Source organism: Pagrus pagrus (genome assembly GCF_965226575.1).
Source record: "Pagrus pagrus genome assembly, chromosome: 9".
NCBI lineage: Eukaryota > Metazoa > Chordata > Actinopteri > Spariformes > Sparidae > Pagrus > Pagrus pagrus.
Genome location: NC_140193.1, coordinates 10833475 through 10848560, shown reverse-complemented (window position 1 = coordinate 10848560; position 15086 = coordinate 10833475). Strand labels below are relative to the sequence as shown.

At 37.6% G+C, this 15086-nt stretch overlaps 1 protein-coding gene across 2 annotated transcripts; it reads right to left on the bottom strand.

Annotated features, from left to right (window-relative positions):
* Positions 1 to 2524: 2524 nt before the first annotated feature.
* LOC311262664 (pyridoxal kinase-like) lies at positions 2525 to 11697 on the bottom strand. Of its 2 annotated transcripts, none has more exons than XM_084362238.1 (11): positions 11387 to 11697; positions 9759 to 9813; positions 7390 to 7494; positions 6621 to 6704; positions 6139 to 6173; positions 5833 to 5918; positions 5511 to 5556; positions 5300 to 5411; positions 4629 to 4765; positions 4476 to 4542; positions 2525 to 3911 (listed from the first exon to the last, which is right to left on the bottom strand). In XM_084362238.1, the coding sequence occupies exons 1-11, from the start codon at positions 11489 to 11491 to the stop codon at positions 3784 to 3786; spliced, it is 960 nt and encodes a 319-aa protein (XP_084218364.1). In that variant the 5' UTR covers positions 11492 to 11697; the 3' UTR covers positions 2525 to 3783. The 2 variants fall into 2 exon arrangements, with proteins under 2 accessions (XP_084218364.1, XP_084218365.1); XM_084362239.1 differs by having other exon boundaries at positions 11411 to 11695.
* Positions 11698 to 15086: the final 3389 nt, after the last annotated feature.

Sequence of the window (15086 nt, the reverse complement as noted above, 5' to 3'; positions counted from 1 at the left end):
TGGCAATCGAGCGAAAAGCAGGAAACTCAGGAAGATAATAATTACACTCAAACACAAGGAAGTCTGGTCTGAGGTGAGTTAAAACAAAGTCCAACTTATTATTACTATTAAAATGAATAAAAGTGATAACACAGGCAAAATCACAGAGAAGGAAGGGAGGGAGAAAAAAGAAAAAGAAAAGTTAAATAAAAAAATAAAATAAAAATAGATCATTAATTTTAAAATGTAAATGCAAAAAAAAAGAAATAAATAAAAGAATAAAACAATAAAGGATGATTAGATGTTGGACATGCAGTATAACAGCTGCCCAATACCATTAACAGCTTTCTTTTATTGTCTTAGCTGAAAATCAAATAATTCTGAAAACATTCAGCCTTTATTTGCACTTTTTATTTAACACCCTACATGTTGAATATTTCTTTTTTACACACTCAGATGTGTAATAGTGCATAAAACATAAACTGATCACCAGAAAAACACATCTAGTGTCATTACAGGCAGCTCCTGAGTAGGTGTGCATGTTTCCAACTTTAGAGCTCTTTAGCCCTCTGCTGGTGTTCCTGCAGAGATGCAGCAGAGTCTGAAGAGAAATGTGAAATAAAGTGGTTGTGCACGAGCCCAAAGTCCTTTTATGTGACAAATCTGTAATGTCTGATGATCACCGAGGACTGAAACTGCCAAAATCAAACACAAATAAAGAAACAGCTTAATCAATAAAAAAATATGCTGTTAAAAGTAAATGTAAGCATGAATTTATTCATAAAATGTGACATCAACTTATATTTCTGCTTTAATTAACATCTGTAGGTATCCCCCTATTTTATTTTACTTCTAATTACCTCTATTTATTAATTTTTAATTTTATGGGTAATTTTATTTCCCCTTTGCATTTTGCAAGATGATATGTAAACAAATAAACACATGAATAGATATGTAAATAAATAAATACATTCTAAAAATTAATAAATCAATAAATCAAATGGTAAAACAAATGAACTCACTAGGGGGATTGATACAAAGTTAATCAAATACAGAAGAAAATTAAAACAGAAATCTCAGTCCATGTGACATTTTATAAATTAATTAATGCCTACTTTTATTTTTAGTATTTCTTTGTGTGCGAATAATGATTTGCTTATTTATTTAAGGTGTTATTGATAATACTCAGCCACTAAATGTGGACCCTTCAAGTGGTTGACCAATATGACCTTTAAGCCATTTATTTATTTTTGGTTTTGGCAGTTCCCGTCCTTCACGGTTGATCACATCTTACCGAACATTTTAGGATGAGACGTGAACCCCCTCACAAAAATAAATTAATCCCTGCTGCTTCTCAAGAAACCCTCTAGTTCCTCCCTCAGGTGATGCACATGAATAAGACGTCCACCTAACTGCTCACTACGCTCAGGATGCGGTTGGACAGACACGTTGGCCTGTCTGGTTAATTGGGTTAATGCTGGCTATTCATACTGAGGATTAGTGTTGACAAAACAGAGCTGTCACCTGGTCCTAATCACACATTAAAGTAAGTACTTGGCCGCTGACTTGTTTGCTTTTCTTCCTTATTTCATCATGTTTTTATTTATACTCCCCTTTCACATTAAAAGCACCTAATCCGGTTCCTCCTTCCACCCTCTTTGCGCTACATGAATAAGATAAAATGCAGTCAAATATTTTCCAAGCAGTTTATTTGCATTTATTTTGAAAACCTTTTTTTAAATTGAGCCACTTCTTTAAGTTTATAGGTTGAATTGTACCAAGGTATTAAAGTAAAGGGGCTTTCACTTGTCAAATCTTGACAAATAACACAAATTTAGTTTCTCTTTTTTATTCCAGATACTTTTTCCATCTTTTATATGGACGGCTGAAACTGATAAAATCAAGAATAAAGTAATAAATAAGTAAATATGTCATTAACTGTAAGAAAAAGAAAACAAAAATACTAAAAATAAAAGTAGCAATTAATCAATTCAGTAAATGTGACACAAATTGATATTTCTATTTCTATTACAAATACAGAAAAATAAATGTAATAAATAAACTTAAAAATGAATAATTGAATCAAGAACATTAAAAATTAAATGAGAAATAAATAGTTAATACAAATAATAAAGCAGAAGTATCAATTTATGTCACATTTGATACATTAATATATGCCTAAATTTAATTTAAATGTCACTTTTGGTGCATTTAAAGGCATATTAATTTATTGAGACATTTCTTTATTCATTTTTGATTTTGGCAGTTTCAGTCTTCCATACTTTTATCCTCTCTCATCATTATCCGATTCAACCTGAACTTGATCTGGGGTTTATGAGTCTGTATCTTTCACATCAAGAAAGAAAATTTCAAAAGTTTTCATTAGTATGCAGACAATTCATGTAAACACCTGGTAGAACAGGTGCTGCTTTACCTTGACTTAATAGACCGTAAACCAAAATAAGGTACCAGTAAAAAGAAATACTACATACATCTCAAAACCAACAATAAATAAATAAATAATAAGAATACAATCAAAACACAGTTTCAGTAAAATAATCACAATTTATTATTACTGTTCTCATATTGCTCTACATCAGAGCAGCAGCTCAATGCTTGGCACTTGACTCTTCTAACATCATGTGTGAGGATCGACTATTACATTGGTACACAAAAAAAACATTCACAACCAATGTTTTTCTTCCTAACCCTTTTAAGGCTATTACACAGAATGGTCTCTGATTACAGACTCTTTTGTTGCGATATGACAACAGTTAAAAATGAAAAAAAGAAAAGAAAAAGAACATTAGTAAATATATTATTAAAGATTATCTGTGCAAATACCTCAATTTGAGATGTTTAAGACATGGATCTAACATGTTAAACGTCTGCTAGCTCGAGAAAATCAATGGCATTTAAAAAAAAAAAGGAGGTGAAAAACATTTCGAGAAAATCGATTAAAAGAACAGTTCTAGAAATCAGCTGTTATCGAGTTTATCTTTTACGTTACAATTTGTTTCAAGCAAATCTAAGTGAAACAAACTGGGCTAATGACTCTGTATAGACTACACGTAGATTGCATATGATGTTGTGGGAGATACAAAACACATCTCAGCACTTATAATGCGTCCGATCTGCATGTATAAGGTGGTAACTTTACTTAAAGTGCATGATAAAACACCCAAGTACATTATAAGCACTGCATGCATTCATACCTTTGTATTATAATCATTTCAGAAAACTCACAATGTAAGAAAATGTTGTGAATCTGACATCATTGTAAAGAAATTATAATGTATATTTTCACGTTTGTTAGCTCCTCATGTTCTTCATCATGTGCTTATAATGCCTTGTGAGCAACACACTTCAAGTACATGTGACTAGTCCTTACCTACAATCATAACCTAGACGAGTAGATGCCTGATCATGCATGCATCACTGGTTTTGTGTATTTTTCTATTAAGCTTAATTCAAATAATAGCCAGAAATAATTTTACCATGTTAAAGAGGATTCAAGTACACTTACACTATCTTTAAACCTAAACATAGTTGGCTAATGTCCTTTTTGATGATGTCTACACAGGCCATAGTACAGACACGTATGGCAGTGATCCCAGTGAGAGCAGAATGTACATATACGACACATCCTGCTGACCCTTCGCATGAAGACCTTGAAGATTCTGTAAGGCAGAGACGCGCAACAGTCTTTGATGTGAAAATCCTACATGTGTCTGGCGGATGGCCCAGATCTGAAGCTGATTTGTACCAGCACGATGTGAATTGTTTACAATAACGTCACCGTCTTCACTGTGAAGACTTGTGCAGAACCTTGGCTTCCACGACGATGGCAGGATTCTCGATGTCGGCTTTGCTCTGAACCATCCTCAGCTCCAGTTGTGCAGGACTGGGCCTTTTCCCAGGGCCGGCCATCTCTGAAAGGGAGAAGAGAAGAGCGGTTGAAAGGAAACACCAGGGGCTGAATGTATAAACGATGTGTACACTTAAAAAAACATTCATACGCCTTTTTCTGCGCATAGCCCGAGAGCAGTCAAAGGTTCATTCTTGTCGCAGTGAATGCTGAGGCTGTTAATCATCTCATGGCCTTTTACAAGCAGTTGTAAGACATATGAGTACTTTTACTTTTAGTACTTCAAGTACATTTTGCTGATTATACTTGGATACTTTTACTTAAGTAAGGTTTTAAATGCAGGACTTTGTAGTGGGGTAATTTCAGAGTGTAATATTAGGACTTTTACTTAAGTAAACTGCTAAAAAAATAGCAAAACCAAATCTATGAGATCAAAAACAAGAGTAATATAATAGACTACAATGTGTGCCTGGGTAACGGTTGTGGTCTTTACATACGACACACTACTGTACTGAGTGAGTCTGAACAGCAGAAGGGAGCAAACAGTGTTCCTGCATAATCATTAAACGACTTCAAGGGAACTAGAGCGAGCACATGACAAACAGAAGTCGGAAACACACAAACCTACCATTGGCATAAGTAATGGTCCTCTTAATGACATGGTGCATGACTGAAACAGTCTTTTCACAGGCAGCCTGTGAAAACAGAAGGAGGTTGGGATTAGTTTATCATGGAGTAATGTAATTAGCTTTTTCACTGTAAAATCAAGTGTGTTACTGACCTTCAGGTCTTTGGGGTGATGGTGAGTCCAGGCGAGCAACATGGCAGCAAACAGGTCTCCTGTCCCGACGAACACAGCATCCACTTTGGGGATGTCCATGCAGATTTTCTGACTGGTGTTGGACCCATCTGGTTTCACTACAGTGAGGACGCACAGGCCAGTTAGTGATTCCCCAAGTTTGTGGAAGGTTTAGGTTCACAATATTTGGTGGGAGGTTTGGGGGTCCTCCCCCAAGAGAATATTCAGTTTTTCAACAAAAAAAAAAATAAATCAATTCCACATCATTTAAAACCATTATCAAAACTGTACCCAAGACGTTCACGTGGGACTAGTTACAACGATTGTCATTTACTTCGTTTTGATGCTCTCCACATTGATTGTACATTCTTTTGGCTAAGTTGTACGGAGGCCTGTTACTGCCAAAATCAGAAATAAATACAGAAATAAAAAAAAATGGCTTAATAAATAAGTTATTTAATCAAATGTACCAAAAACTAACAATAAAATAAATGACAAGAGCATTAATGTCCCGTTATTCACTTTAGTTTTCTCATTTTACCCCCATGATGGCACGTCTTGATACAAATGTTCTTCAACCAGAAAAGAAAAATAAAGAGTTAAATCCCAAAGTGTAAGCAGATGCTCTATCTGGGGAAAAGTTGATGTGGTACCTTTTTTTTGGCTCCCAAGTGCCACCAGGAACTGGTCCCCTTTTTTTGAGGGCAGGTCTGAACTGGTGAGGACGACGGTTTCTGGACCCATTTTGTGGAGCAAGTCCATCACCTGGGGAGTAAGGGGAGTCGAGTTTCATCAAGCTTTCTACTTTCTGTTGTGATAAACCATGTCAGATACGGCACAATGAGAAACGCATAGGATACTCACCTCAAAAGCATCTTCCTGCGTGTTGATTTTCCTCCCAGTTAATAGTCTGTGTGAAAACAAGTCGCATTTGTTTCAATGACAGAAAGGTTAAACACACTTTCCCTCGCCTGCATAATGTATTCATTCAACAGGATCATTATGAGGCGCAGCAGCTACAGTCACAACATTTGGCTGCATAACGTAATGATCCATGACTTCTTCTATATTTCTTCCTATTAGCTAAAAGTGCCAAAATGTTATCATCGCCTAACTCACTTCTACTTTTATGGATTTTTCAAGCTCTGCTTTATAGTGCACTATTAATTTTGATGACTGCACTCACTCTGCTTCAAACTGGTTGGGGGTGAGGATGTCGGCCAAAGGCACTACTTTATCCCTGTAGACTGGCAGCAGGTTCTCTGGAACGTACTGAAACAAACACCAGAAACAAGATCAACGTGGTTTCCCTGCAGTTTCTAAAACATACTTTCAAGTGATGCCTATTTTTGTTTACCACAATTAGTTGTATAGACTCAATATTATATGAAATATGGTTCTTCTTAAGTTAACTTTAACTCGTATGTGCAGGAAATGTGACAAAGGATCTTTGTGTTATAAAGTAAATGCTCATCAGCTGTGTAGAGCTTACCATAGCACCGTGGTCTCCCATAACAGGATCACAAACTGGAGAGGCAAAAGCAAAATTTAGGGCAACATTATGTAACTTTTAAACCTTAAAACAACAGCTTCAGAATCATGTTGATGGTTCAGTGTCTTGTAACAGGGTGAATGGTGTCTCCTTTCTCAGCCACTCTGCCCCCCTATCACTTGTTTCTGCACTATGTAACTTCAGTGAGAGGGTAGGATCACAGCGTCACATACATAAGTTTTCAACACATAACATTGTTATGACGTAATGAGTTTTGTTTGTAGTTAGCCCCTAAATTACGTCTGACAAATTGTTACAGACCTTGGATTTATATTTACGACTCAAACTGTGGGGGGCGCCAAATCACACATAATGCCAATTTCTACATAATGTTACTTAAATAAATAGGTCTGGTACGGAAACGTCACAAATAAAGTATCTTTGCAAGTCAGACAGTGTGCTTTCAAACACTGTTCACTCACCATAAACCAGGCTGGGATTGGCCTTCTTCAGCTCCTGAATGATGTCAACCACCGTCTCCAGGAAGGACGTGTCCCTGCTGTAGCCTGTGGGATGAAAGTGTAAAGACGATGAAGAGAAAGGTCTGTTTTACTTTGTCGTTCCCTCAATCAATAAATCAATCGATCCTCCCATGAAAGCCCATAAAACCAAGTTGTACGCCCACACCAAACAGTTAGAAGCTTCATAACTTTCACATTTGAATTCTTAATCAATATCAGCAATTCTGGGGAGAGATAGTAGATGCAAACAGAACCATCAACCCAAAGTGTGGGTATTTGAAGACCTGGAAATAAAACTCAACAATCTCTCTTTCCACAATTGCTCACCTTTAACGGGACAGTCCAGCAGCAAACAGCACTGTAAATGACATTTATATAACCACAACTACAACTAAAACGCGCTGTTATAGCTCCTGTCTCTTTAAGGACCCCCCCCCCCCCTCCTGAATACTCTGCTCTGATTGGTCAGCTCACACACGCCTGAGCCAGCATCGCTAAAAACAGCAGAGCAGCTGTGCTAAATCAATTCTTATGTGCCGAACTAGACACTGAGCCAAAATTATGCAAATGTATGACATGGCGATGTAGTGTGATGTCACAAAGTCGCAGAATTAAAGGCGGGACTACTGACGAGGCGTTTCAGGAGCAGTGTTTCCAATGCTGCGGAAAATTAGTAGTGAACAGGTTCAATTAGTCAATATTGATTTTGACAACACTAGCGTCGTCTCACCTGTGAGGATGTAGTCATAGTGGTTCACCTTGTTGAGCTTAATGCCCTCGTATAGCACATTTAGCTCCTCTGCTGTCAGCACTTGGCCTTTCCAGTGGGCGTAGCCTGGGATTCAATAAGCAGAATGGAGATTCAAAATGACATGACATTTTACAGACATTGATTTTGGATTTTCAGGGAATCACGACACACACTTCAACACTATCTAAACTATGAAAAACAGTGTATTATTGTAGCCATGCGGTGTATCAATCAAATAGGAAGTGTTTTCTCCTCCTTCATCTGCCTTTCCATCCCCCCACTCGCTCTTCTGAGTGTCGTGGACCAAACTGGGCCTCCACACTGACTGAATGGGATGCCTGTATCCTGGCTGCCAACTTCCCCCCTTTCTTTGTCCCCCTTTCACCATTAACCTAGAATAAACCCTCAAAAAAGCTGCTCTGACTGCAAATGACTGAGCACAAACACACTTTGGTGTGTTCTTCATACAGAGTTCACACAGAGCCCAAACCTGACCCCGAGCCAGCGTGAGCGTCCCCTGCAGCGAGGACTTAACAGAAAGCACGAGGCAAAGCAGAGGCATGTGCTGGTTGGAGGGGAAAATGTGCATAATGCCCTCCAGTGAAAGTGAAAATGTGTGAAAATTAATATTGCTTACAGTATGAACTTCAAGTCGGATTATAGTCTACATCAATTTGCCCAACACTGATCAGCAGAAGAGCAGATATTTTTATTGATTTAAGTGGTTTCTGTGTAAACGTCTCTAGCCCCTGCGGCGAAAGCACATTCTTCACATACTTTGGCAACATGAAGTCCAGATCATAATCCTGAACTCTCTGCAGGTGTTCCAGCAAGTTCCAAGTTTCAGCATGAGAAACTGTTGTTTTCTTTAATGGAGCGATGATGAAGCAATATTTTTACTACACAAATTGACAGCATGAAGCTTATCTTTGTGATAATGATAAGGTTGTGGACTAATAGATCACACTTCACATGCACGTAGTGAGCCCCGTCTCTGGGCGTAACATTGTGTTTTTCCTGCATGCGCAGAGACAGCCAGTCACCAGCACTATTAGATCTTGGCACAACAGTCATGCTGCATGCTTATCAGCTCACTGACTCTGATGAGATTAGCTGCTTAGGTAATGAAATTTGGTATGAAATGACAAGACATTTTTTAATACTCGATAGTATCGAGGCAATTTGGTCGGTGCCACAAAAGTACCGAAGATCCATATCCAGCCCTTCCTTCCTGTCCTTTTGTTTGGATATTTTCAAATAAGACACCTGATTAATTTACTCAATGATCCCCGAAAACAGAACAAACGAAATATCTTCTTCCCAACTTGAATCTATTCTTAATAATGGAGCAGACAGAAAGAATAGCTCTAAAATGTACACAGCATCTGTTACAAACAAATGAGAAAAATGTGGATACAGTGACAAATGACAACATGAGAAATTGACATAGAGGGACGGAAATGTTCCTGTTGCAAAGTTCATAAATGTTCATATAATTTACATCTTAAGTTAATTCTTTACAAGATGCGACACAAAATATGCATGAGATGAATCTGTGAACATATCTTCTTTATGCTGACGTAAGAAACTGTAGTTTTATGCATAGGTGTTGATCTTATGACCACCTAACCTAATTTTGAAGTCTGTTGATATTTTATTGCTAAATCACTGAGTATCTATGAGGTACTGATGGACAATACATGTGGAGTTAACATGTTAAAATAGATATTGATCTTGCGCTATTGCTATCCATATATGAACATTAACTTTTTGAGTAAATCAAAGTCCCTTCCTCTCAAACTGACTGGTGACCAACAAGATTCAGTCAGAAGTCAGATAAAGAAGACAGAGCTCATGTAAGGGTTTCTGTACAGGCAAGGCAAAGTACAAGAACTTCGGACAGTCATTAACTTACTCATTAAAAAGACACGCAGTGGTGTAAACACAGTTTTGTTTCCTGTCCATCTTACTCAAACATGTTGTGTCCTGAACAAACACGTTCAAAGTAAATTATCTCCAAAACCAAATTCTGAATGGTTTGAAACGTGCTTTTTCTTTATGGCTACAGGTCTTTTTGAGGGTCCTTGTGTGCGTGCTAGCAGAGAAAAAGATCCAAACAAAACAACTGCTAATGGTCAAAGTCTACTCAAACTTTCAGATACTGTACGACACCACATGGATCACCACTTCACAGCCTCCCAGACATAAAGCACTCCCACTCCACATACCACACCAGCTCTGAGGTTCGAGTTTTTAAGAAAGTGGAAAATGACTCCATTCACTTTGAGAAACTGAATAAAAATCAATCAGTTGTCTCGCACTGCACAATTTAAAAGCACTCAGCCAACCTGTGTGATTGGAGAACTGCACAGAGTTGATGGAGTCCACTTCAAAGCCCAGCACCTGAGAAAAGAGTAATAGAGCAGCTGTTGAAACAGTGACGTCTGCACACAACCAGGTCTCATTGAGCTTCAACATCGCACTGTACTGTGGGAACAGTGTGGTGAATTACTGTGAGAGCACTTCAGTTTTTTTTGTTATTTACAGTTATATGTCCCATTGTCTTTTTTTTTTCCTAAAGGACCACACCTCGTATTTTAGTGCACTTAGTTCCTGAATACTCTCTCCCGCACCTTAAAAACAACCATTTCTGCCACCTGTCTGAAAGTTAACCAGCTGAGCTCTTAGTGGAAACTTGTTGGAGATAAGAACTAGAGCCCGAATGATGCTCAATTCGTGGGGCCAATGACAATATTCGGGACTAAAAAAGTCAGATATTGTTATTTCAGCCAATATAAATTGTTTTTTTTTACAAATTCATCCCTGAAATGTCGTTATCACACACAGAGGTAGGATATTTTACTGTTTAACAATGACATTTATTTTCTAAAGTAAACTTCACTGGGAATTTATGGGAATTGTAAATTACTAATTAATTAATTATAATCTCTTAAAAAAAAATTCTCATATGAGATTGCTGCATATGAGATAACAGAAACGCCAGTCCCGCTATACAATATCTGTGATAGGTGAATTTCGGCTGATAATATGGGCCATCGGATATATATGTCTGGCTATAATGAGGACGATAAAATAGAAAATTTTTGTAATTTTTGATGCTTCTGCATGGAAACACAATAGAAATATTGCAAAATTAATTGATACATACATACATGATAGTCACTATAATGCTTGCAGTAAGTCTCAGAAATTTGATTGATATGGAAATGAAAATAAACCAATGCAGAGCTCCAGGTTGCGAGATTTCTGATTGGTCGTACCAGTGCACCTAAAATTTAGCAGGTCTGATTTTCTTTATTTTTTTTTTGGTTGTTACAAAATCTTGTTGAGTGTATTATGATTTAAATGATGTATTACACATATCTGTGCCTAAGAAATTAAATAAAAATACATTATTGGGTGCACCTAAATTATGTGCTGGTGCACCTTAATGAAAAAGTTAGGTGCACCAGTGCCTCTGCAATGGCTGCCTAAAGAGGTTAAATCAAATCCAAAATTATTTTATTCCTTGATAAAGTTAAGTATTTGGTATAATGCTTTAATATTGCCTTCTGTATGGGAGGGGGAAACATTCAAAGCTCCAACTTCTACACATGATTTGCTACCTGTAGCTGCTACAGTGTGTTTAGTGAACAGTGGAAAAATCTGGCAACTAGACTCTGAGTCATTCTCATATTTCGTCATGAAGATAGTCATATCAGAGCACATTTCTCATTGAGTTCGGGGATATTTTTAGTGTTTCATATTTAACAGCCACTGTCAACTAAGCTAGGTGGGTCCTTTCTTAAAATTAAAATAAAACGGAAATGTTTCGTTAGGACAGGAAATACTGTTACATTCAAAGCATGGCTCCTCTCATACATCAGGAAGTCACGCTCTGTGTAAAACACATTTTAAATATATATCCTGTGCCTGTTGTTCCTCTTTCTCGTAGCCTGACCTGAGACCTGTTTACCTGCACGTCAGATCCAGCTCTTACCTGCAGCGGGAATGTCGCCGACTTGTTCCCCACGTATCCCCTGACAACATGACTCTGAATGGACAACACACGACACTCCATGACCGCAGTTAGCGCCGTTTAAAAACACCGAGCAGAAACAGCAGACGCGACGAGTCCTAAAGCTGCATTAAAGATCTGTTCAGGCTCTGACACGCCGAAACTTAGCATGTGAGGAATAACTCCAGCATTGAAGGGCAGAAGCGGCGCTGCTGCCAGTGACATTTGCGCTTTTTCTTCAGGCAGCTGGAAGGGCACCTAAACTGGTGCTTTCACGGGCTCATGGAGAATGTGGGAGACAACGGCTTTCCGCCAGAAAGAAAACGGCCACCTCAGTTTTCAGTTAGATAAAAGATACGTCCACCATTTCTGAATACTGTTTAAAAACAATTGACAGGTTCCTCATGTGAATATCGTCATATAATTGATTTGCTGTGATCATCTTCCTTTTCATACTGGCCACTAAGGGATCTCTTCTTATGCACTTTGAATGCAGCCTACACAGAAAAAAAAATTCTAAGACCTTTTTTCTCAATTAATGCAGCTCAGCTACTTTGAGTTTGTCTACAAGTAACTTATTTAAAACTGAGGAAGGTATGAATACACATAAATTAAAGCTTAATGAATTTTAAAAAACAAAACAAAAAAAAATACTTTTTTTTCTTCTTTACATTGTCCTGCTAATAAAGTAGGTCACACCAATGACGTCATCTAAAAGCTTCATATGAAATCTCAAGATAAGTGTGAAAATTTCTTAAAACTGAAAAGAGACAGTGAACTGAACCATTTCCTTACTTCACAGATCTTCAGGAAATAGGTCAAAGGACGAAAAGTGATGTCATCAGTGGGAGACGATTACTTTCATTATATATTTCATATTATTTATTTCTTTATGTAATGTATTTGATAGTTATGAATACATTAGTGCATTTTAAAAACATGATTTTGAACTCAAAATACAGCACTTTCCTTCTGTACATGACTGTGGGGACAAGTAGTTCTGTGGTGCCTGGAATATTAAATAACAAATATTGACAAATTGATGGACCGAGACGCAGTTCAAATAACCTATATTTGTATTATAACATCTGAAATAAAATTTAAGTTTAAAGTGTTTTTCAGGTGTAATTTTTCTGTAAACGGAGGGAACAGAAAAATAGATGTTTCCATAGAATGACCCAAATCATGTGTCAGTATTTGCAGTGTAAGTGATCGGGAACAACCATCGCCTCTACCTCCCAATATGGCAGTCAGCACATAGGCCGCCTGTGACACATTTAAATCACACATCGGTGCTTTACCCAAACAACATTCTCTCCTGGTGACTATGCTGTTTATATGAATATGAGGCTTCAGCCGACTGAGAAAAATAGAAAAAGTTACAACAATTTTAGCTCTGGTGGACTCAAACATGTCCCCATGGTTGAAAAAACGTACCCTCCTGGATGCCCCTGTTGTAGACAATACATGTTAAAGTGCCCTCTATGGTGGCCCAATGTGCAAGGAGACGTGATAAAGTGCCCTGTCAGTGGAGGAACTGTGATGCAGTGCATGCAGCTGGTGCTCTTTTGAATTTTTGGGGCTCTGCCCTTCAGACAGCCCGAGTTCGCCTCTGTTTTTTCAATGCAAATTCGCCCTTTGTGCTCCCCTGGACAGTTTTCCCATGCTGAAACTTTGGAAGATATCCAGTTGATCTGTTTAATTACTCATATTGGCTTCATATAAATGTTGAAATGGATTTTTCAGTTGATTTGGCAACAGATGTGGACAGCTGGCTATTGTTTGAAGACAGGCTTGAAAAACTGTGACCCTATCCTTTAGTAGTAGCTGAGCAGTTTTTTTACTCCTTACAAAACACTTTTAATTGATACAATATTCAGAATAGAAATCATACATTTTCAACAATTTAGTCCAAAAAATAAAATAAGAATAAATATAAATTATTCACATCATTTTTAGAATCAGATTTTCAGACCTTCATGTCTACAGCAAAATTCCAGGGCTGGAAGTAACTAATCTACCTTAGTTACTTTTAAAATCATAATTGAGTACTGAGTACAATTTGAATTAATATCTAAACCTTTCATCTGCATTTTTGCAGCCAATAAGGCTATCTGATCACAAATGGGCCAATGAAAATGCTGACATACTGACAATATCAGTAGTTGTACTTGTAATTGAGTAATATTCCAGTAGCTGTACTTGTACTTGAGTACAGACTTTCAGTACTCTTTCCTATACTGCACAATTCACAAATCAATGACAACAATATAACCAAATAATACTATAAAGTGGTTAAGCACAGCCAAGGCTGCACTGTGCTTGAATTTTTTTTTCTCATTATATATTACATTATATGCATATTAGTAATGATTTGCATCCGGATCTTTAAGGTTATGACAATTAAATGATTGTTATAAATGTTTGATGAAGGTTTTGTATAAGGATGGACGTCAAACACAAAAAGTTACCTGTGAATTATTGCCATGTAATTCATCAAGAGTGGCGCCATCTGTGGGTGATCCTTTGCACATGTAAACAGAGTGTTTGTGAGTGATTTTTAGATGTAAAATAGTCCACAGCTGAAATAATTTGGCAGTTCTTTTTGAGAAAACGTCATTGTTTCCTTCTTAGTTTCAGAGAGAATATGAGTTTTACTCCCCCCACATTATACTTTAATTTGTAGTGTAATTGTTTTTTATTAAACTACACATTTATTTTAATATATTCAGTTGTGTCTGGAGCCAAATGTAAAATATGGCAAGTCATTGTTTATTCCTTTGACCTTTGATCTTAGTTGAGCAATTTGAATAAGCCTGTTATGCTCAGAATTCTGATCGACTGAGGTAAGTATTTCGGGCACCACTAGAGGGCACAAGAGGAGAAAGGATTGATTTGAACCTGACTGACTGAAAAGAAAAAAAAAAAGCTGTAACCATAACACTCAGAGAGAGAAGGCTTTTTATATTTACATTTAAATGAAATATCACAGAGAGGGACATTAATGAAGATGTAAAGTGAAGAATTCAATACTGACATATGTGTATGGTCTTTGTTTATTAATCCATGTTCTTGCAAATCTGTGTGCATGGATGTACATGATCAGCCACAAGCACAGAAAGCACACTGAATCGTGTTTTTCAGGCTTTTAATCTTGTTTAAACTGAGAATCACAAACAATCCATTTACCCAGCTCGAGTGGCAATATCAAAACATGCCAGCCTATCATTGTACCAGCCTGAAGGACTGTAACTGGACTATGAGGAGTTCTCTTATTCAGATGCTGCTCAGGCTGTGCAGGTCAGGGGCTCAGGAGGAGGGTGGAGGTCTCGCAGAGATCACGGGTGAGATCTGGGGCAGCAGGTTTCAGGAGAGGACTCAGTTGAAAGATCGAGTGAGCAGACCACAAAGCACACTGGCCCTGACATCTGGCTGAGGAGCACAGAGGCCAGATAGAGAGCGGCGAGAGCCAGGTGGACGAGCTGAAAGGCGAGCTAATCATCGCTAAAGTACGCGTGAAGCAGCTGCAGAGAGACTTCAGGTACATACTGAGGACTTGTTTTGTGGATCGTTAATAATGATGTTCTGTCAGCGTGCCGTGGTTCTGACTTTAAAATCTGGATAAATCCTTAAAGAAATAATGTGGTATGGAGAGGGT